General features: G+C 34.1%; 2 protein-coding genes and 1 long non-coding RNA gene across 9 annotated transcripts in view; 1 reads left to right on the forward strand and 2 right to left on the reverse strand.

The window, feature by feature from the left end:
- Positions 1–5,871: 5,871 nt before the first annotated feature.
- dffa (DNA fragmentation factor, alpha polypeptide) lies at positions 5,872–11,378 on the reverse strand. The gene is given in 6 exon segments (NM_001002631.1): positions 5,872–6,675; positions 8,632–8,756; positions 9,023–9,212; positions 10,478–10,611; positions 10,688–10,846; positions 11,107–11,378. Coding segments are annotated over 6 exon segments (918 nt in total). The 5' UTR covers positions 11,201–11,378; the 3' UTR covers positions 5,872–6,459.
- A 509-nt stretch (positions 11,379–11,887) lies between these two features.
- Positions 11,888–23,500, forward strand: part of pex14 (peroxisomal biogenesis factor 14) — a 121,077-nt gene continuing 109,464 nt past the window's right edge. For all 7 annotated transcript variants that reach the window (XR_015523717.1, XR_015523718.1, XR_015523719.1 and 4 more), the window contains exons 1-2: positions 11,888–11,956; positions 21,486–21,530. Coding sequence is in view for 1 of the 7 variants with exons in the window: in XM_087307306.1 (XP_087163432.1) it covers positions 11,921–11,956; positions 21,486–21,530 (81 nt within the window). In the remaining 6 variants the exon portion in view is untranslated. The remainder of the gene's footprint in view (positions 11,957–21,485; positions 21,531–23,500) is intronic.
- Positions 13,093–17,149, reverse strand: LOC141380655 (uncharacterized). Its single transcript, XR_015523720.1, has 5 exons — positions 17,095–17,149; positions 15,770–15,856; positions 15,575–15,645; positions 14,153–14,337; positions 13,093–13,986 (listed from the first exon to the last, which is right to left on the reverse strand). It is a non-coding gene; the product is annotated as an uncharacterized LOC141380655 (long non-coding RNA).

Consider the following 23,500-nt stretch of genomic DNA (forward strand, 5'->3'; position numbering starts at 1 on the left):
AAAATATAACAACACACTTTACTATAATACAACTATTTACTATATGGTTGTCTTCCACAGCCATAATACCCTGCAGCCCAAGACCGGTTACTGAAGCTCACTGAAGCTAAACAGGGCTGAGCCTGGTTAGTACCTGGATGAGAGACCAGATGAGAAATCTAGGTTGCTGTTGGAAGTGGTGTTAGTGAGGCCAGCAGGGGGCACTCAACCTGTGATCTGTGTGAGTCCTAATGCCCCAGTAAAGTGAAGGGGACACTTACTGTCAGTAAGTGCCGTCTTTCGGATGAGACGTTAAACCGAGGTGCTGACACTCTGTGGCAATTATTATAAAGAGTCGGGGTGTAACCCGGTGTCCTGGCTAAATTCCCTCCTTTGGCCCTTAACCATCATGGCCTCCCAATCATCCCCATTCACCGAATTGGCTCTATCACTGAGCTGGTGTGTGGTGAGCGCACTGGCGTCATTGTACTGTGGCTGCTGTCGCATCATCCAAGTGGATGCTGCACACTGTGGTGGTGTGGAGAGTCCCTCCTCATGACTGTGAAGCACTTTGGGTGTATGACCATACACAATAAAAGTGCTATATTAATACACATTACAATGTAAAAAATTTTGGGTTCCACTAAATTCATTCATGTTGTCCCAACATAAATCAATTAAGTTAATTTTATTGGTTTTGACAAATTTAAGTGGATGGAACATAAAAAATTTAGTTTTTCCCATTGTGTTGTTACAGCTAATTTTAAATAAGTAGTTTGAATAATTATTTTAATTATTTATTAAGTGTTTGTTTATTTTATTTATTTTTATTTAATTATTAATTAAGTAACATTAAAACAATTGTAATTAGGAAATTGACAATTCTTGTCAATATGATACAATAGAGGTCAATAAATGAATTTAAATTTCTAGTGGAAATTATTCATAAAATGTACTTAATATATAAAATGTCTAAAATATAGTTTCATTAAATTATTTAAATTTTAGTATCTATGTTAAGCATGCTTTGTTTTTCATTTTCTCGCTTTCATATGCACAGTATAGACACAAACGCACAAACATTATCATTAGCACAACCGTAAAAAAAAAAAGAAAAAAATTGCAACTGAAGCGATTCAGAAAGGTAGTATTGTCACAGTGTATGTGGAATAGCTGAATAGTAGGAATAGTTGACTTGTGTTTGTTGAATTTTTGGAAAATAATGCAAGACCAAGAAAACAATGTGCATTATTTTCCTTGTTGTCTGTTGTTCCTAATTATTTGTAGAGAAAAATTAAAAGCGACAAAACCCAGAGTTACAAGTTTGATTTGAACAAAGCCTTTGCCGTTATGCAGAGGTGTTTGTTTAAAAGTCAAGTAAGCTCAGGCATCATGATTTACAGTCATTAAGTTCTTATGCATTATGCATCTGATCTCAAAGTTACTCTTGTTACTGTTCTATCAGCAGGGACCGTATGGTCTCTCCAGCCCGGTGTAATTACCTCTCCAGTGCTATTTTGGCCCCGCAGAGCTCTAATCATTCTCAAGCCTACTTAAACCTGAGTCCTATGACAAGAACTCAAAGCATGAATAGATAAACAACTGATAGTTTATTCTAAACGCTGCATGCATTCAATTTGACCTCTAACATTTATCATTCAAATATATTAATAACTAAACATAAATACAAGTTGTTATTAGTGTTGCTTGTCAAATTAACTAACTCTTAACTATATAAATTGTTCCATAGATATGGATCAGATAGCATTACTTGTAGATTAGAAGTATGCTTTTACTATGTGTTTATATATTTTAAATATAAACGATCCCACATGGTCTTGATAATACATAAAATATCAGAGGGTGTGAAAATGTGTCATTTATTCATTCATTTAACAGATTCATTAAAAGATAATGAAACGGTGTCTGTTTTTAGATACGATTTAGAATGAGTTTTATTTTCAATTAGTTTTAAAACTGATTAATTCAGGAACAATAAATTGTTATTAGCCTTGACTTTATTGCAGGGTAAACAGGGAAAGTACACAGTTAGTGTTCCTATTATTGGTTCTCTTCTTGATGTCTGTAGCAGCCTAAGGAAAAAAAAAAACTGGAAACATAATTGACTAATCTAGATTTAGTGTTTAAAATATTCGTTAATCAATGAAAAACAACATAATAGTGTTGGTTTGAATATACTGTAAACACATTTGTAATATTCTGCATCTTTCTTGCCTAGTCACAAGCTTAAAAAGTCAGTCTAAAAAAAAAAAATAGATTTAAAATTTTTTTAGACAAAATATAAAATAGTACATCATGATTTTATGGCTTATATTGTGATGTAGTGGGAATATGGAGCTTTTACTTAATGAGGATCTTTATTCAGAGGCAAAACTATGCAATTTGGTGCAAAAAAAACCCCCCAAAACAATAGGTTTTTGTCATGCAAAATGTACCTGCAGTTCTAGAAACACCCATGTGTGTGCACCCTCATATATATATATATATATATATATATATATATATATATATATATATATATATATATATATATATATATATATATATATATATATATATATATATATATATATTTACTAGATTATGTTTAATAAGGAATTTTTCAGTTTTTCTTCTAAATTTTTTTAAAAATAAAAATCAATCTTATGATTCACTGTTATACAATGACTTGCCTAATTACCCCAACTTGCCAAATAATCTAGTTAAGCTTTCTAAATGGCACCTTAAACTGAATACTAGTATCTTTAAAAGTATATGTACTGTCATCATGGGAAACATAAAGAAAATTAGTTATTTTATGGTTATATATGGCCACAGTCATATCAACCTGCAGCCCAAGACTGGTTACTTACTGAAGCTAAGCAGGGCTGAGCCTGGTCCGTAGCTGGATTGGAGAACACATGGGAAAACTAAGTTGCTGTTGGAAGTGGTGTTAATGAAGCCAGCAGGAGGCGCTCAACTTGTGGTCTGTGTGAGTCTAAAGGCTGATTTATACTTCTGCGTCAAACGCCGGCGTATGCTACGGCGCTGACGTATAGCCCTTTGCCGTGGCCGTCACTGATGTGCACCTCTCAAAAAATGTAACTACACGTCACAACGACGCGTAGCATAAGCTCTGTGATTGGTCGGCTTGGTAGCGCTGACGTATAGATGCAAAAGTAGAAATGCACAGCCACGCGCTTTGCATGCGCCGTGGGTTACGCCGGTCACCTGACGCAGAAGTATAAATCAGGCTTAACGCCCCAGTAAAGTGAAGGGGACACCATACCCTCAATGGGTGCTATCTTTTAGATGAGACGTTAAACTGAGGTCATGACTCTCTGTGCTCAATAAAAATCCCATGGCATTTCTTACGATGAGTAGGGGTGTAAACAATGGACATGTATGATAAATGTGCCATATAAACACACATTACATTACAGGAGAAATTAGTTATTAAAACATTTTATGTTTAGAAATGTGATAAACAGAAATTGGGAGAAAATATAAAGGAATTCAAGTTTAACAGGAGGGCTAATTCTGACTAACTGTGTATACAGGCACATGCCCTTTTTAGTCTTGGATAGAAAGTGCCCCCTGCATCTTATATATATTGATATTATAGGTAGATACAGACTGGTACAGACTGATGTGACTGGAGTGGGGTGGGGGTGTTTTATTTATACATATATACGCCTTTTTTGTAGGTGAGGGAATGGAAGTTTTGAGTGAGTTCCCCCACTTTTTTCCCTAGGACTTTAATAAGTCAAAGTACAGGTCTAGACTTAATGATGATCATCTTCAAGCCATACTGAGGGTCTCAACTGCTTCCGCTCTAAAGCCAAATGTGGTTCAGATTTGTGAGAAGAAGCGCTGTCAAGTCTCTGGCAGCAAGAAGTAGGCAAAAGATGCCATGTTCAGAAGAACTGTTCATAATCTTCACTCAATGTTCTATTAATGTTCAGGACACTTCATGTTCAGAAGAAATAATTAAAACTGTTAATAATGACATTTGAGGACTTTTTTGTGAAATCCCTTATGCAGCCCAGCCTCACCCAGACTTTGCCTCCTGCAGCCCCCAGGTAAATTGAGTTTGAGACCCCTGGTTTACAGAAATAATCCTCAACAGTCATTGTATGTCTAGTTGCTCAAAACTTGAGATATCAATATAAAAACATGTATGTTTACTTTATAAGATGTTTCAAAACATTGCTTTAAATGGCTTAGAAACTACTTACTATTGCATATACGATAGGCTTTAAATGGTTAAATATTGGACTATAAATCATTCTGCATTCTCACTTCCCTTCTTTCGACTTTTGAGTGATATTGTTAAACCTGCACTCGTCTCAGTGTGTCAGCAGGAGTCAGTGAATGATCAATGCGCTGTGGTTGTGCCCTGCACGACACAGCCAATCCATCATGCAACAGCAGAGCCCGGCTGAAGCTGTGGTCACGCTTGTCTGCGAAAGAGTACATAATTCACAGTTGATTTGCTTCCTTCTGGTGGTCAGAGCTCAGTGATGTGAGGCCAGTGTCACGCATTGATCCACCACACTGACATTATCCCAACATCCAGACACAGCCAATAAAACGCTTCCTTATAAGGAGCATCTAAACATGCTGCTTATTTCGTAACACATTAAACGCACGTTATAAGAAGACGTACTGTTATAATTAGGCATTTTTAATTTGCAGGGTATAAGGTGTAATAATTTTTTACAGCATAAAACTCACTTTCCCAGCAGGCACACAACGCCGGAAGACGTTAATATTAGGTTAGATTTAGGTTGTGATGTCAGGTGACCAAAATTCAATGTCTAGCCAGCGTCTAAGGATAACGTTATTTTGACGTCCAATAACGACATCAAATGACATTGATATTTGGTTGGTTTTAGGTTGTGTTGTAAAGTGACCAAAATCCAATGACCAACCAACATCATATTGACATCAAATACTAACATTTAATCGCCAGGTATGGCAACCAAAATGTAACGTTTGATAGACGTCATAGTGGTAACGTTTACACAACGTCAAGCTGTAACTTCATTAGACGTTGATATTTGATTGATCTTAGTTTGGACATTGACGTCAACACGATTTTCCTTTCCAAATAAGACGCAAAAGTAGTTGCACTACTTTTTTTGGCAAGTAATGTTACTTTTACCTGAATATGATGTACTCTGCCAATTATTAAAGCAGCGCACTTGCCAGCTGCATTGGTAATAGCAGTCCTCATGAGGATTTCTACATTCTGCTGAAGTGTTATTAGGATCGCTAGTATATATAGTCTAACAATGGTCAGAAATTCAAATCAAAAGTACATCAGAGCCACATAACGACTCTAAGACAGGCTGAGTCTGTTTCATGACCCACCCAACAACAATCAAAGCACTCACATGCTCATTACAACGTACGGTAGAAGTACATCTGCACTGAAAAAAGACCATTTTAACAAGACGTTCATTCACAGTGAACCGGAACAGCAGGTCTCTTCATTAGTTTATCACCAATTTATCTTCATGATCATTCTCAGCCTTCTCTGAAAACATTGAATATTTTTCCTCATTCATTTCCATAATATGGTAATGGAATCTATATTAAGTTCAGTGCGTCAGAATCTTTTTGTTATTCTAAAAATGTTTGATTTCATTTGAACAGCACCACAGGAAAAAAACTGAGCCCTACAGGCTTTAATTGGTAACATTTCCAATTTGACACATTTAGTGAACCTTGTAATACCACGGTAATACAGTCCTTCCCTGAGCAATATCATAAAGATGCATTCGATACTTTTAATAGAAATTAAAATGTCATATCTGATAGCTTTTTAATTTTTTTAAGGTGTTGAAATTAGGGTTGGATGTGTTACAGTCAAAAACGAGTCGTTCATTAATTGTTTTGAAAAGTTTTCTTTAAAAATGTTTACTTGCTTTATTTTCTCTTTCACTAATTATTTCCAACAAGTTTACATAGTATAGACCTTTATTTCCCTCTAATGGAGGTTTCATACATCAAAATCAGTCTCTGTTCTTTTTTGTCAAAAATGTCAGAAGCCCCAAAATGTATATTCTATCATCATTTACTGACTCTTCACCTATCTAAGTTTCTTTCTTCTGTTGAACACAAAAGATGATATTTTGAAAAATGTTGGTATCTGGCACCCATTAATTTCTGTAGTAAATTGTCCTCTACTACGAAAGTGCCAGCAACCAACATTCTTCGAAATATCTTCTTTTTGTGTTCAACAGAAGAAAAAAACTCAAAAAGGTTTAAAACCACACAAGAGAGAGTAAATGATGAGGTCATTTTCATTTTTGGGTGTTCAACCTATTTAAATACAATCAAATCAATCCCAATAATTGCCTATTAATTCTGTATTATAATATTTTCAAAAATCAATATCCAAAAAAAATAAAAAAAGCTCATTTTAAACTCATGACTCTACAGTAAAGAATGCAATGCTTAACATGTTTGCTGTCAGTAAGAGTGTTTTTTGCAGCGTTTTGCTCTTGTTTTTCTCTCGACGTGTGCTTGTGGATCGGACTGGTTTTGAGTGTTGAGGGATTGCAGGGCTTGAACTCGCTGTAGGCGTTTACTGAGCTCATTGTCACATGCCTGGACCAGCGCTGATGTCCTTTCACTGTCCCAGACCAACACCTCCATCATCGCCTTTGCCCCCTGCTTCACCACCATCTGCGTCAACAAACACAAGCTCAAGCACACAGGTTTTCCTTTTGTCTGTTCCATCATGTTTTTTCTATAATGACTATCCTACAATTTTGCATTATTTACAAAGACAGTATTTCAGGGTTCATACACATTTTTATTACTAAAATTCCAGGACTTTTCCAAAACTTTCAGGTAGATATTCCTGACCTAATGTTTTATTTAGGCATGGGACGATAACTGTGTTCAAGGTATACAGTGGTTTTGAATAGTCAAGGTTTTAAAACAGTCAATTTTCAGCTATACCGTTTCTAAGGTATGAGCAAGATTTTTTTATTTACATTTTTTGTTTCTGTTTTTTAGGACAACAGTAAAAAAACTTTTTTTACATTATATTGTAATTTATTATTTTTTAGCCAGATGTTTTAAATAAATTGTCAAAACAATTAAACCCTAGCTGTATACATACATTTTCAATAAAACACATCTTTATAAATATGGCCTATAAATACACAAAGACCTTTTAAACAAATATGATTGTAAGGGCGATAATTAAACCATAGTGTAATTAGTTATAAATAGACTTTTGTTAAAAGCTCTATAGAGTTGGATTGTTGGTGATTGAATGCGTGTCGTGTAGCTTTACATGGACATAATAAAATTAAGACCTGTTCACAATTATTTAATACCTACAAGATTGTATTTCAGTGAATTTAAGACTTTTCAAGGCCTAAAATTTAGTTTTTGAAATTTAAGACATATTAAGACACTGTGGACACCCTGTTATACTTGCCATTTTCCTTCAAATGATCAGGTTTTACCCATTTGTTAGCAAGTAATTTTGATAATTTAAAAATTTAAATTATGATCACAATTATGATTTTTTGTCATTTTTGTTTTATAAACGCTGTTTGATTCTTACAAAGAAATCTTTATATAGAATTATGACATTTTATTTTCATAATTGTTACTTAAAACAGACACTTGACTTTCATTTATAAATAGATAGTTCACCAAAAGATGAAAACAGACACATCTTCCACATCTTTCAAATCTGTTTGAGTGTCTTTCTGCTGTTGAACACAAAGGAGAATATATTGAAAAATGTTGGGAAAAAAGCAGCCACTGAATTCCTTTTTTCCTCCCTACTACGGATGTAAATGGCTGCATCCCCCCCCCAACATTCTTCAGAGTATCTTGTTTTCAACAGAAGGAAGAAATTCATAAAAGATTAGCTTCTCTTGTGAAAAGTGTGAAAATATGGTCAGAGCATTTACATTTTTGGTTCAAATGTCGCTTTAATATTTTTCTCTGAACAGGAATATTAAATTCAATTTGATGTGTGATTGTATCGGGGCATCCCTTCTTTGACCCACATCCAAATCACACAGTAATAAAATAATTTTAATTAAGCACAATAAACACGCACATTAATTTATTGTCATTTATTAAATAATAACTTCATTATTATTTTAGAATATAATTTTGTATTAAACTAAACAACTCCTGATTATTTAGTCAAGCAAATTATTATACAGATTATACTCCTGTGGCTTGTGTTCATAGTATGCCACTAAAAAGAATGAGTGCCCCCTACTGATATATGACTGAAAGTACAAAAGAAAAGTCCACATGACATCACACATGACCCTAAAGCAAGAGCTACTGTTCATAATCCAATTGATTCTGAAACATCAAGTTAAAGAGGCAGTTCACCAAAAAAGATTTAATTTTGTCGTCATTTACTCACTCTTCACTTGCCCCAAACTTCATTGATTAATGCTTCTAGCTGGCATCCAATGATTACCATGGTGAATTTCTTTTGCCAACAACCAGCATTCTTCAAAATATCTTCTTTTGTGTTCAATAGAAGAACAAAACTCTCATAAAGGGAGAGTAAATCATGAAGTCACTTTCATTTTTGTGTGAACTAACCCTTTAAATAAATCATAAAAACACAAGAAACTTTACCAGACATCATACCTGCAGCTCTTGGTTGGAAAGTCTGGTCTCTGGGTATCTTTTGTCCCTCAGAACCATTAGTGTGGTGGAGCTGAACCCTGCTGCGGCCTCCACCTGCACCCCATCTGTCTCATCTAGGTTAGCACCTGCAGCAATGACAGTAGATAAATGTCCTAAAAGCACTGGAAAGATTGGTTCTGTCATAATAACAGATAAGCTGTTGATCATCCAAGCTGCTACTTTTCTTCAATCAAGCAAACGCAGAAAAAAGGGGCTTTCATAAACTGGTACAGTATTTAGAAACAGCTCAGTGACGCCATCTGGTGGACGCTGAGGCAAAGCTGCTTATTTGGGGATTTTACTAGGGATTGTAGGAATTGATTTCTAATGTTTGTTGTAAACATATCCTTACTTTCTTCCTGTGGGTCCCAAGTGCCTTCTCGCTCCATGGCTTTCAAATAGAGCCTCAATAAGTCTTTGGACTGCCTCTCTTCTTCTCTACGGTCCAGCACTCTTTGCAGTGTGTCCTGTAGGACGTGGGTTTTCTGCTGTGAGAATTCCAACGCTGAAGCCAGATCGGAGCGTGGCACATCTATTAAACTCTATAAATATATTTTAATTTAATTATTCTCTGTAAGCCAGGTAAGGAACATTGGCTAATGATATTATATTGTATTGGGGTGAAACGTTTTGGCTTTTTGTTCATCAAGGCTAGAATAATGCAAGAGAAATACAGTAAAATATTACATAAATAAATGAATATGTTAGTTTAAAGTAGCTGTTTTTTATTTGAAAATATTTTATTATTAATTTATTCCTGTGATAAAGAGATGCATTTTCCCTTTTTTAGCTTCATCGCTCCTGTCTTCAATTTCAAGAATAGAAGTAGTACTCAATAATATTTAGAATTATTATTATTATGAATATTGAAGATATTTTATGTATAAGATCTTTTTTTTTCAAATATATATATATATATATATATATATATATATATATATATATATATATATATATATATATATATATATATATAATGAATTTAACAGGTCAACATTACATTGATTAAACTAAAGAATCCTTATAGAAAGTATCATGGTTTCCACTAAATAAATAAATATATAAATAAATAAATAAACAGTGCAGATCAATAAGAACATAAATGAGTACACCTGTTATTGAAAATTAATATTTTTATCCAAATCAATCTGCATTTAAACTAAATAAACTATTAAATGAGTTTGGTTACAATAACAAAAATATTATATTTTATGTTTAATTGTTATCATTAAAATTATTATAATAATATATTATTATTATAATATATTATTATAAAATATAATTATATATTTTTGTAAATATATATTTTTAACTTTTTAAATTGCAATATTTCTATCACAGTTTTTCCTAAGAATAGAAAGACAATACATTTAAATTCAAATGTTTGATAATTACAAACAACAAAACTACAACTAAATGTTATATTTCATCTTTGACAGCTCAAAACAGCTCTTTTACATTTTTAAATATAAACCTTTTGTGAATTTTACCAATTGTGAACATAAAATACAAAAAACATAAGATATCGAAATGATTTCAAACTGTTGACCCTCAGTGTACTTGTACAGTAAATCAGTGTTTCTCAACCAAATTCCTGGAGAACCACTAGCACTGCATGTTTTGGATGTCTCTTTTGTCTGTCACACCCATTACAGCTCTTTCAGTCTGTGGTAATAAGCTGATCATCTGAATCAGATGTTTGGTTAAGGAATGGAAAATGTGCACAGCTGGTGGTCCTCCAGGAACATGGTTGAGAAAAACTGCATTAAATGATAATGTTCAGGTATGTCAGTAATATTAAGAATACCTGTAGATCTGCCTCAGACATGAGGATAATACTGGCCAGATCCTGCCTCAGCTGCTCTGCCAAACTACGCCAAGAGTCAAACCCTCCATCTACTTCCATAGACTCTCTACAAGACTGGGCTGTCCCACCAGCAACTAGACGACAGAGACCAGTTTGTATTAGTAGTTATTTACATAAATGTTTTGGTAATCATAAAAAGGAAAATCTCACTTTGATGAGAATGCATCCATATTTCGTTGGCATCCAACAACATAAATTTAGTATTTGCTGGCAGACACATAAAGTAAGCCTCATCTTCTACAATTGTCCCATCATTTTCCAGCACCACTGAGACTGATGCACTGGGACAGAAGCCTAGACTCTCAGCACCTGTGGGAGAGAGATGAAGATGGTTCATGTGACCAGCTGAGCAAAGGGGATCAAGCTTTTGTAATATCGGCTTATTTGTGAATTATTTATATAGCAAAAAGCATTCTTTATATATAATATCTGTTTAATTTAAACAATGCTGTTATTTTGTATGTGTATGCTTAATTCAACTAAACTTTCATGTAGCGGACCACTTATTAAACTCAGGCTTAAAATCACATATTAGCATATTTGAATTGATTCATATTTTTCAGACAAACCTTTTATTCTGAGCTGATCAAGAGAGGTCACGGCCAGTCCGTAGCACTTCTGTCGGCTGACGTTACACACTTTACATGGTTTTAATTCTGTCATGACGATGTTCAAAGTTCAGAGATCACAATTTACTTTCTTTAGAGCATCACCTTTTGTTTTTGATTGTTAGTTTTGTGTCTAAAGCCTCACAACTAACGTTAAACTAAATATTCTCAACATATTTGTAACACTGTACTAAAAGAATTGAAAATAAACATTGTAGATATCTGCTTCCGTGTTGTGAAACGCGCTGCTGATCGAGTCTGTCACAGCTTGTTTGCCTTGCGACGTGAACGAATAGTTCTTTTGAGTCGATTCCTTTTGACAAACTAATTGAACTGATAAACGAAAGCGCGACAACGCGGTGAATTGTTGTACGTTCAAGTCCATCATAGACTTTTTGCGGTTGTATAGTATTCAAAATAAGTGCCTATGGGATTTTGGCAACATACCATATAGTGTCCAATACTCCACACTTATTGTTGCTGTTGTTACTATTACTACTATTATTAGTATTACTAAATAAAAACATCATTCGAGTACTAAAAAAAGGTACTTTGCTTTTATAAAGGTTGGGTGGCTTTTCTGTACCCAGTGTTAGTTGTTATACACTGGGTACAGAAAAGCCACCCAACCTTTATAAGACTCTTTGAAAAGAACTGTTCAAAAGAACCGACCATCAAAAACGACTCGAACTTCGCATCGCTAGTTCAGACTACAGTAATCGAGCTCCGGTGACGCGATAGCGTCGTTAGCTTCCTGGCTAACAGCGCTGAAGAGATGGCATCCCAGGACCAACCTGACCCGCAAAATCAGGTAGTTAATAGCATTCCTCCAGCTGATAATATGCATTTTGATTGTTCGGCCGTGGACGTGCATAGTGAATGCACTATTTGTCACGCCTTAATTGTTGATAAGTCAATAATAAGGTTGTCCCATGTTGTTTTGGAAAAGTTTTAGCAGGGTTGCTAGCGTCCTGCTTACTGATCCTATACAGTTAGACAGATGTGTGTGACAGTTGCAGGTCACAGAGAACACTGCTTTCAGGAGATTTCCCCATGATTTAACGTTAACGTCAAGCGGAACAGTTATACAACAATTATCATCTGTTATCTGTTATGTTCATTCAAGGGTCATTGACCCTGAAAACATGACAGGACACAACCATTCCTCCATGTGCTGGTTATCTCTTATTAAAGAACTGTTGACAGCTATCATGGAAGCTTTATTTATCCAAATTATTAGCTACAATGTAAACGTGTATAAGCAAACAAACAGCACGTTATAATTTAGCCATTTTCATGCTGTTCTAATTCTTTACTTTATGCATATATTTATGGTATAGTCGGATACAAATAAGTAAAAATAAAAATCAGTATAATGTATACATTTCATTTAAAGGATAGTACAAGCATATCTTACTATACAAAGAAACAACTAAAAAAGACAGAAAAATTATTTAACAATTTATTATATTTAATTTGATATTTAGCTGATGTATATTGTTTGCATCAATCCCAGATAGCAAAATATACTCGGGCCAGTTCCGGCTAGATTGTCGCCTGCCGGAGACTAACCCCTCGGCCCAACTTCGGCTGCCGGACTCGGGCCGGATGCCTGTGGACTCACTGCCCGATTCCGGCCCGAATCAAGCGGGCCAGATGCGGCGGCCGTAAGCGAGCCGACGCTGCGCATCCGCGCCGGAATCGGCGCGAGGGTAATGTGCGCTGCGGCCCGGAGCTGGCGCGACTCCGTATTTATACACCTTATAAAACCTTTTGGTATTACATTGGTACTTGATATATGGTATTACAACCATTTGAATTTATATAACAGCAAACACAGGCTATAATGTAAACACAAAGTGTAAGCACTGCGTTTAACCTTTGAATAAAGTGCAAACTGCATACATATTCTGTAACGAAAATAATCAAGACAAATGACAAAATAAATAAATGTTAAACGTTTATTGATTGCATGAAAAAAATAGTACTAAATTTTATAAATAATTTTGTAGTGCACAAGAATATCAATATAAAAACAACAATAAAACAACACAATAAAGACACACAGAAAGATTTAAACAAAAAAAATCTAAAAATTACACACAAACACAGATGTTTTTTAAAACAACCCTGTTTTCCCAATAGACTTGAATTAAAAATTTGTAAAAAACAGCTAAATTTTATATAAACCTAAATATAGAAACCAATTTAAGATATAGCAAGAAACATCTTAAAAATACCAATGACAATCCGTAAAATATCCAAGTCAAACTTGTAAAAAGTACTGCAGAATTCTGAAGAAACATCTTGAAACATTTTTTAATAAAACATTAAAATAATAATAAACAAACAAATATATATATAAATAATTGCAGAACAAAATCAATTGCACAAACAGCAAGACATGAGTGAGATGATTATAAATTTCATATATATACACGTCTTGTGCAATTTTATATTTATAATTTTATTTGTATTACGTTTATTAAAAATGTATCAAGATGTTTCTTTACAATTTGGCGCACACACATACATACATACATACCATACATATATATACACACACACACATATATATATATACATATACATATATATATATATATATATATATATATAAATGCAAATGAAAGAAACAAATTGTTCAAGTATCAGGGAACATCCTAATACACTTAAAATGTTGTTTAAAAATTAAAACAAAATAGTGATGTAGACATTTGACACATTAGCTTTCTCTTCTTTCTTCCTCCATCCCTGTCAGGGGCAAGTTGTAGCTACCTTGTAATGCATTTTTCCACTTCTTTATCAGTGGCGTGGTATGGACATTTGTCCTCACTCCATCTGTGATTAAAAGATAAACAGATAATTAGTAGTGAACAAGTACTAATGTAAAAAAAAAAAAAAGAAAAAATTAGGAAAAAAGTAGGCTACCTACGAAGCAAAAAAAAAACTATAAAAAAACAAATAAACTTAAAACACTTTGAAATTAGCAAGAGCTTGAACTTACCAGTTTCTTCATTTGTTCAGGCTGCTCCTTTAGTTGATTTTCAAGCTTTTCCAAATCCAATTGGCCAAAGGAAGGTCAAATGTGTTTACATCTGGAATTTCATCACGTCTGTTTTGGTTTTGTGAGAATCAGGCCCAGCTGCTGCTTTATGACGTTGCATGATTTTAAAACTTCAGTCAGTCGTGCTAAAAAAGAAAAATAACAGATTAGTATAAATCAACCTGTAGCTTATTCTCATAAAACTTCTGTAAATACAACAGTGGGTTAGACACTGCTGATATTCTCTAGTTGATCTTTACTTTCTAGCTGCATTAAACCTTAACAAATTTAGTGATGTCTTACAAAAACATCACGAGATGCAATAAGTTCTGTCTTGATCTCAAACTGCACTAGAACAAAGACTGTAAATGTTCATAGGTGTACTGCAGGAGTGTCCAAACTTTTTGGGCCGAGGGCCAGATGCAAAAAAACAAACGTTGTCGCGGGCCAAATTTTACATACATCACACAGACATATATATATGTCTGATATGACATGATATATATATACATGATATATATATATATGACATGATATATATACACAGTTGAAGTCAGAATTGTTAGCCCCCCTAAATTATTAGCCACCGTTTATTTTTTCCCCAATTTCTGTTTAACGGAGAGTTAAACATTTTTTCCACACATTTCTAAACATATTAGTTTTAGTAACTCATTTCTAATAACTGATTTATTTTATCTTTGCCATGATGACAGTAAATAATATTTGACTAGATATTTTTAAGACACTTCTATACAGCTTAAAGTGACATTTAAAGGCTTAACTAGGTTAATCAAGTTAACTAGTCAAGTTAAAGTAATTAGGCAAGTTATTTTATAACAATGGTTTGTTCTGAAGACTTAAGGGGCTAATAATTTTGACCTTAAAATGGTTCATAAAAAAAATTAAACCACTTTTTATTCTAGCCGAAATAAAACATAAGTCTTTCTCCAAAAGAAAAAATATTATCAGACATACTGTAAAAATGTTCTTGCTCTGTTAAACATCATTTGGGAAATATTTAAAAAAGAAGAAATAAATCAATGAGGGGCTAATAATTCAGACTTCAACTGTGTGTAGATAGACAGACAGACAGACAGATAGATAGATCATAACAAGAACTGCTGCTTAATTGAATGCATGTAATAGCGACACCCGGTGGTTATTTATTGAATTACGTTAATTTTTGTATAGCGGGCCAGATTCTATTGATATTTATAAAAAGCCTCGCGGGCCGTAGATGGCCCGCGGGCCGTAGTTTGGACACGCCTGGTGTACTGGAATGTACAGTATCTGTGCATCTTCATGGTGGTCTTAAGATTTCTGCCATAGTCATTGATGGTGATGTGACTTGTGGTGCTGCCTTGATTTCTGAAATCTTCATACCTGCCTTTTATCCAGCCTCTTTGTTCCAAGTAATTTTTCTTCATCACGGTATAGATGTGTCTATACTGTCCCTTAATCAGATACATTTACAAAACAAAACATCACTTTAGTATAGTGCCAGGGCAAAACTCACAGGTTGTAATAGATCAATGACATAATGTTGACAGTATGTGTTTAAAATAATTGCAAACAAACCTGACAGGCGATCATCATCCTCATCTGTCTACCAGTCAGAAATCACAGTTGCGTGTGGATGTTTGAGTCGAGCTTCCTCATATGCATCTATAATAAAACATCACATTGTTGTTAACCTCCCGTAAAGAAAAGTTCAAACCCTGAAATACTATCAAAGTTAATTAATGCATATAATACCTATAGTGTAAATAATCAGTACACTGAAGGTTGCACAAGATTTATTCGGAGATTCATGCAGAGTGACAGCCTTATGAATCTGAGACATAGATTTGTAAGATGGTCAAGCACATGCATTATTCTGTACCCATGAAGATTAACCTACCATTGTGAAAAATGTTTGATGAAGATAGCCAATAACAATAAACCATTTCAGCTGTTTGTGAAGCAATTAGTAATGTAATGTCTGAAAAGCTCAATCTATGTTGAAAATGTATCAGCAGTTTACAGCTTATAATGGACTTTTAGCACACAACTATAGCATGCCTATTCACGTTCATAAGAGTGTGCCATTGACTTCTTTGGTCGTGATGTGCTGCAAAATGATCTCACTAACCTTTGTTAAACAAGAACAATGAGACTTAACCAACAAATATTGTTACCCATTCATTTAAATCAGAATTTATCACTGTCAATAACATAAAAAAAAAAAAAAAACATCAAAATCTGCTTTAAGATGTTCAGTTTTACATTAACTGACCATTACAGCTTGAACAAAAGATATAATTGATTCACATAGGCTAACACATATGAATTAAAGTGCATAGTAATATATTTCTCTCGGATAATTTAAAGAGAATAGTAAACAGTCGAGTTTCGATCATTTTCGTGACTAACTGCATAAACAAGATAAACAATAATATTTTATTAATCCAAAACGATTCGTTTTTATTTACACATAATCACAGAATTAATACTGTTGGAGAAGTATACGCCTGTACAATGATTTTTTCAACATCCACGGTACTTTATAATGTTAAATCAGGAAAAAACACGTTTTGCCAAGTTAGTTAATGGATTCGTCTACAGAAACTTTCTTTAACGCAAAGTTAGCATACACACAAATTCGTTTCTTTAAAATAATTAAAATAGTTTTCAGTTACTACACACGTTACAATCTAACATTGTGTAAAAGGAAAAGGAACTTTCAGACGTGTTTGTAACTGTTAGCGTTAGCATACATTAGCTCCAGTCGTGTTTCTTAAAGCAAATTACATTTCGTATCAAACTGTTTTAAATTACTAAACGCTGTTACAACCAAACACCGTGGAAATGTTTTAAGCTCTAAATTCGCTAATTATACAGAACACAAGCAGTAAAAAGCTTACCTTTCTGACCGGACTCCACGTGAAATGTTTGAAAAACCAACCCTTTTCTTCTTGTGATCTTCGTGCCATGGTGGTTGACAACCAGCTTTTTGGAGCATTACCGCCACCGTCTGGATTGGAGTTTGGATCAGGAATTTAGTAACGCATGTGTTTATTATGAAACCAACTTCTGCTTTAAAAAAAAACAGTCAGCACAGGAGCGTGCTATCTCAAAAATAAGCGAATTTTACATAGTTTTTCTCTAGATGACATGTATAATCTATTTATAAATAATATTGTTTTGTTTGCGTCTAAACATTGCGACCATCCACACTAAATATTCTTTTTTTTTTTGCTATCGTACCATTAATATTTTCTCAAATTATCATTAAACGTGGAGCTAACAGATTACTAGATAAAATAAGAACTTAATCGGTTGCCATCAGCCGAGTCCTTGCCAGAAGCGGCCAGGATATGGTTGACCGGAATCGGGCCAGTGCTTTACAGCCGCATCACAACCGCATGTGCGCGAGCGAGCTGCGGGCCGCACTCGGCCCGGATAACACTCGCCGATGCCGAGTCGGAGCCGGAGGCGCCGAGGGGCAGCCGAGCTCGGGCCGATTACTGCCTGCTATCTGGGATAGATGCTTCTTATCCTGATTCCTAATTTATTGTCTCATTTGTTTGAAAGGGGTTTGTAAAAATGTAAAGGACTATAATTATAAGCCTTAAACCAAACCAACCAGGTTCTATTTCTGAAACTTGGCCATTGTGCTCTTTTGTTTTGCTCTTTCTTTTAACAACTTTAATGACTGTTTTCATTTTAATGACTGTATTCTTAAATTGAGGTAAAAATGCTAACATTTTGCTATAATTAATAGTGGCATTTTAAATCTGTTTATGTGTTTAATTTCTTGAGACCATATTAAAAAAATCTATATTAAAAAATGTCTATATTGTGAAGGCTTGATAGCAACTGCTACTGATGTTTTGTTCAAGTGTGTGTCAACCCTGTGGGATGTGTTTGTATTTGTCCTCTGTGAAGATGACTGTTTTAATTCATAAAATACTGTTTCAAACTCCACAAGGCTTTAAATGCAACAATTTTCTAGACAACACCTTTAATCAGACATTCAGTGTGTAAATATTTGTTCTGTTGTAACTAATGGCATCTAAAAATCAGGTTTTGTAAGCTTACAGTCCTCTGTCTACTACAGGGGTGTCAGGGCCGCAGCCCTATATAGTTTAATTCCAACCCTGCTTCAACACATTCACCCTATAGGTTTCAAACAAGTATGAAGGACTCAATTAGTTTGAGCAAGTGTATATATTTAGGGTTGGAACTAAACTGTTGTTAGCTTCAATCCTCCAGTTTGACACCTGTAGTATACAGTATATGTGGCTCGATATTATTGTGTCTGATATAAGGCCTTTCAATAGTCATAATCATCATGATTCCCTAGCAGAATGTTATTATCGTTCTTGTTTGTTGTCAGGTAGAATTCCTTTTATATACATCAGCGAATTCTGAAAAAAAGAAAAAGAAAAAACTATGCACATGCATTTAGACAATAAAATTATTATATTATATTATATTATATTATATTATATTATATTATATTATATTATATTATATTATATTATATTATAAACATACAGTATACATGAGGGATTCGCTTTTCAGTAGACTGCAGACAACGTTATCATTAGTCATTAAATTTGGTCTGTAAAAAAACAGCGTCCTGAAGGGGAGGAAAAAGACAGATCAAGCTCAAAGCAAAGATACAAGCAAATTTAACAAAAAATGCCTCTTGCTCCAACTCAAGAAAAGGGAACAAAAATGGAGCTGCACAAGAAATACAACCATCACAACTGAAATCTAATGTAAAAGTAAATAAAAAAGGATAAATTTGCTACATTTAGATCTGTGCAATTTATCTTTTGGCAAAAAAGTTAACAGAAACAGTCAATAGTATTGACTTACAAAATCCTGATAATGAGCATTCCTAGGAGAAATCTTTCTTAAGCAGTGAATATCAGCGTTTTAGACTGATTTCTGAAGGATCATGTGACTTTCTTTTTGCAGTAAATAGTGAGACATTCTAAAATACAAAAAAGTACATTTGAATTGTGGTAATAAATCAATTTTGCCTTGTTGTGTAGAAACTTCTTTAAAAAAAACTAATTTTTGAAAATGACAGTATAAACTTTCCTTAAAGCTGAATACTTATCCTGAGGTTGCTTCAGGAAGGCTAATACGTTTACAGTAAGTCTATTTTACTTAAAAGAGTCATCTTAATGGCTAATTAGTAAATTAAATGTCCTAATTTGAGCCTTGCAGGCTTACTTAGTGCTCTAAAGTGGATCTAATGATCTGAACCAAAACTGTGGTGCCAAAGACTGACTCATTTGAAGAGCGATGATAAAGGCAGGAGTGTTAATGCTTTCTAATGGCAGTCATTAATGTAACAAACCATTGTAATGTATACATGATTAGGGAAAACTTTTTCTTTTAGACTAATAGGACAAGACTTCTTTTGGTCATGGAAGAGATATAATTAATTATTATAAGATTATTAAGTTATTATAAGATTAAGTTATTATAAGTTATTAAGTTATTATAAGTTGATTAATTTTTCAACAATGATGGATGTTACATGCATTGCTGTTCAGAAATGTTATTATTATAATTTTTTAAAGAGCTTTTTATACTTCACAAAGCTCCAGTTTAATTCAATTCATCTTTATTTTAATAGCGCTTTTTCAGTTCCAGTAAATTGTAACTGCTTCAGTCTATTTTTTTTCACAGTTGAAGTTTAGTATAATGTAAATGTCACTGCTGAACGCAAAAACACTGAAGAGCAAATCCAACAATGCACAGCTCCACAAGTTCCAAACCAAGCAAGACAGTGATGAGGAACAATCTGCACCAATCGGCAAATGTTTGTTCCTCGCCACTGGCTTGCTTTATTTGGAACTAGCGGCTCATTGATGGAGTTGCTCTTCTCAACAATAATAAAAAATTTTATTATTCAAAAAAGAAAAATTATTAGTTAACCTATTTGCTTTTTTTGTTTATGATTTGCTTTTGTACTTGCCTCTGATTATGTATCTGGAAACACTTTGCACATTCATCCTGTTAACTTACAGTTTTTCTCAGTCGCTTTGGTGCATTTCTCACAACACTAGTGCATTTCTGCACAACAGTTCATGCATTTCTCAAAACAGTTAGTACAAACTGCTAAACCTAGTTGATAACCTGCAAAAGCGCGTCACATGCTCTAAATGGATAGTTCATTCCTCAAAAGCAAGTATTCATGTCAATGAAAGTATCAGTGTCATCAAAATGAAAAGTCCTGACACCATTGTTTATGAGCAAGATAGTACAATGGCTTTGTCATGTTTTCAATATAACAGTTTACATGTTTTCCAATGCAAAAAAAAGTCAAATTTTGGTGACACTTCCTGAAAATGCTCAAGACAGCACTGTATACTACTGTATCTGCACAGCCATTTGAAAACTACAGTAAAGTTGGACATCACTGCATTTAGTGAGAAATCTGAATACAAGACACTGAATATGTATGTTTCACATTTTTACTGCAATTGCTCTATACAATCCTAATTTATTTACAGCATTGTGCAAAAGAATAAATACACCCTTATTTACAACAAACATAAACTCCCTTTGGGTAGAGCTGGGCACAACTAAAAAATATTACAGTACATATTGGAACAACACACACAGGTCAGTAAATCATTCATGAAATTGTTAAATTTTAGAGACATTTTGAGGAAAATAAAGATTTCATTTTTTTTTATTTTTTTTATAAAATTTGGTCGACAGATTTTGACAACATTTTTTTTTGTATGTAATGACTCAAGTAATGAAATGAGGACTCTTAGTTGTATATGGATTGACTAGTCAGTCAGCATTTACAAGTTTAGTTAATATTGACTGACATGACATAAGCAAATGATAATATTATAAATAGCAGAGAGTTGTATGAAAGCAATTGATGCATGTCCGAAAGCATTTGCAATTTGTTGGAAAACTGCTACTAGGATGTGCACAAATGACTAATTGTTTTGAGAAATGCATTAACAGTTGTGCAAATTTAAATAGTGTTATGAGAAATGCACCAAAGCAACTGAGAAAAACTGTAAACAAAAAAAGTAAAAAAAACATGTTATTCTTGTTATTATTATTATTATTATTATTATTATTATTATTATTATTATTATTATCATTACTATTATATGTTGTATATTATTATTATATGTGTATTATATATTCTTGACACCCTTTTGTCCGGTTAGAGCTGTCCTGTCTAGCACTGTGCTTTTCTGTACTTGGCTCACACGCGTCACTAGATGGCAGTGTAACACAAGGCTGTTTTTCTTTCTTTCAGAATGCTCCTTCAGCCAGGGAAGACGCGGCTCCGAGAGAAGCGCTGGTAAGTTATTATGAGTCAGACTAACCAGCATGCACTGTTCTCAACACGGACTGTACAGCGGTACAGTCAGTTTGAAACAATGGTTCACATTACTATTATTATTACTGTATGTGACGTGTACAATGCAATTTTTTTGTTTTGCACTGTCCAGTATTTACTTTGTGATTTTTTTAAAATAGTAATATGTAGCAGTCAGATATGTTCTAAAAGCGGATTGCGTGATCTGCATTCGTTATTTAGGCTACATTATATGAAATTAGTTTTCCAAAAAATAATAATAAATGACTGTCAGCTTTGGTTATCAGAATAATTCTGTAAAAATACTTTTGTATTTGAAAAATGGAAGCGTACTTAACAGCCTTTTAAAATACTATAATAATCATTAATAAATTGTTGTTTACAAAACAGAAAATACACTTTAAACTGGAATTTAACAGTGCAAACTGCTACTAACATATATTCTGGTATCCATAATGTACACCTGTAGTCACACTAATTAAAAATGGATAAAAAGGATAGATGGAACAGCATTATACTGTAGAATATTGACATGAATTTTGTGGCTACTTCTCTTACAGTTTTCATACTTGTTTAAAAACCGAGTTTTCTTTTCAATAGCATTTTTGCTGAATTTTACAGTTACAAATGTAATTATTTTAAAGTAGATTTCTCTTATGTCTATTATCATGTTGTTGTCATGTTAGAAGTAATCAGCCAGTTAAGGTTGTATCTTTCTAAATTTGAATTATGCTTCAAATTTATTCATTAATTCATTTTCCTCCAGCTTAGTCCCTTTATTCATTAGGGGTCACCACATCGGTATGAACCTTCCAGCTGCAACCCAGTACTGGGAATTCACTTATACACTATGGCCAATTTCATTCATTCAATCATTTTCTTTTTAGCCTATTCCCTTTATTAATCTGGGGGAGTGAACCACTAACTTATTCAGCATATGTTTTACGCAGTGGACACCCTTCCAGCTGCAACCCATCACTGGGAAACATCCATACACACTCATTCACACACATACCCTATTTTACCCAATTCACCTATACCACATGACTTTGGACTGTGGGGGAAACAGAGCATCCGGAGGAATCCCAACCGAACACGGGGAGAACTTGCAAACTCCGCACAAATGCCAACTGACCCAGCCGAGGCTCGAACCAGCAACCTTCTTGCTGTGAGGCAACTGTGCTACCCATTGTGCCAATGTGACGCCATAGAGTCAATTTGTTATTCACCTATAGTGCATGTCTTTGGACTGTGGGGGAAACCGGAGCACCTGAAGGAAACCTGCGCGAACATGAGGAGAACATGCACACTCCACATAGAAATGCCAATGGTCCAGCCAGGACTCGAACCAGCGACCTTCTTGCTGTGGGGCGATAGTGCTAACCACTGAGCCACCATGCCACCACTTCAGATTTATACTGTTTTAATTTTGTTAATCAAAGAATAAAAAACGAATGATCAAAACAAAGTAAAAAGCTTTGATAAAATACATGAAATGTCTCTCGAGAACCAAAATAGCATGTTAGATGGCAAGATTGTAATGAATGCTTTACCTTTCGAGGACTAAATGCAATTGTAAAATATAGTCATACAACAAACAACTATTTGAAACTATATTAATACTTCATGTTATGACAGTTATTGTCATTGTGAATTCTCAGGTGTGATCGGCCTGAAAACTTTTGACCGTCATTTAGTTTGTGATTTGCAAGCAGGCAGTTTTGTGAGCAAACTAGCTGTAAAAGTGAGTAATCCTCCCCCATCCCCAGTCTGCAGTGTTCTCCTTTAGTAGCGGAACTGCTCTCGTTCTTTTATTGCGCTTAAACTAGGAAGTTCTTGGATTATCTATGGCACATTTACTATCATTGGACAATTAGGCTGTGTATTGTGCACTTTTGTGTGATGTGATTTTCCGCTATGAATGCTATCTAGCCATGCTCAAAGCACTGTCC

The sequence above is a fragment of the Danio rerio genome, chromosome 23 (assembly GCF_052040795.2).
Source record: "Danio rerio strain M-AB ecotype USA chromosome 23, GRCz13ab, whole genome shotgun sequence".
Taxonomy (NCBI): domain Eukaryota; kingdom Metazoa; phylum Chordata; class Actinopteri; order Cypriniformes; family Danionidae; genus Danio; species Danio rerio.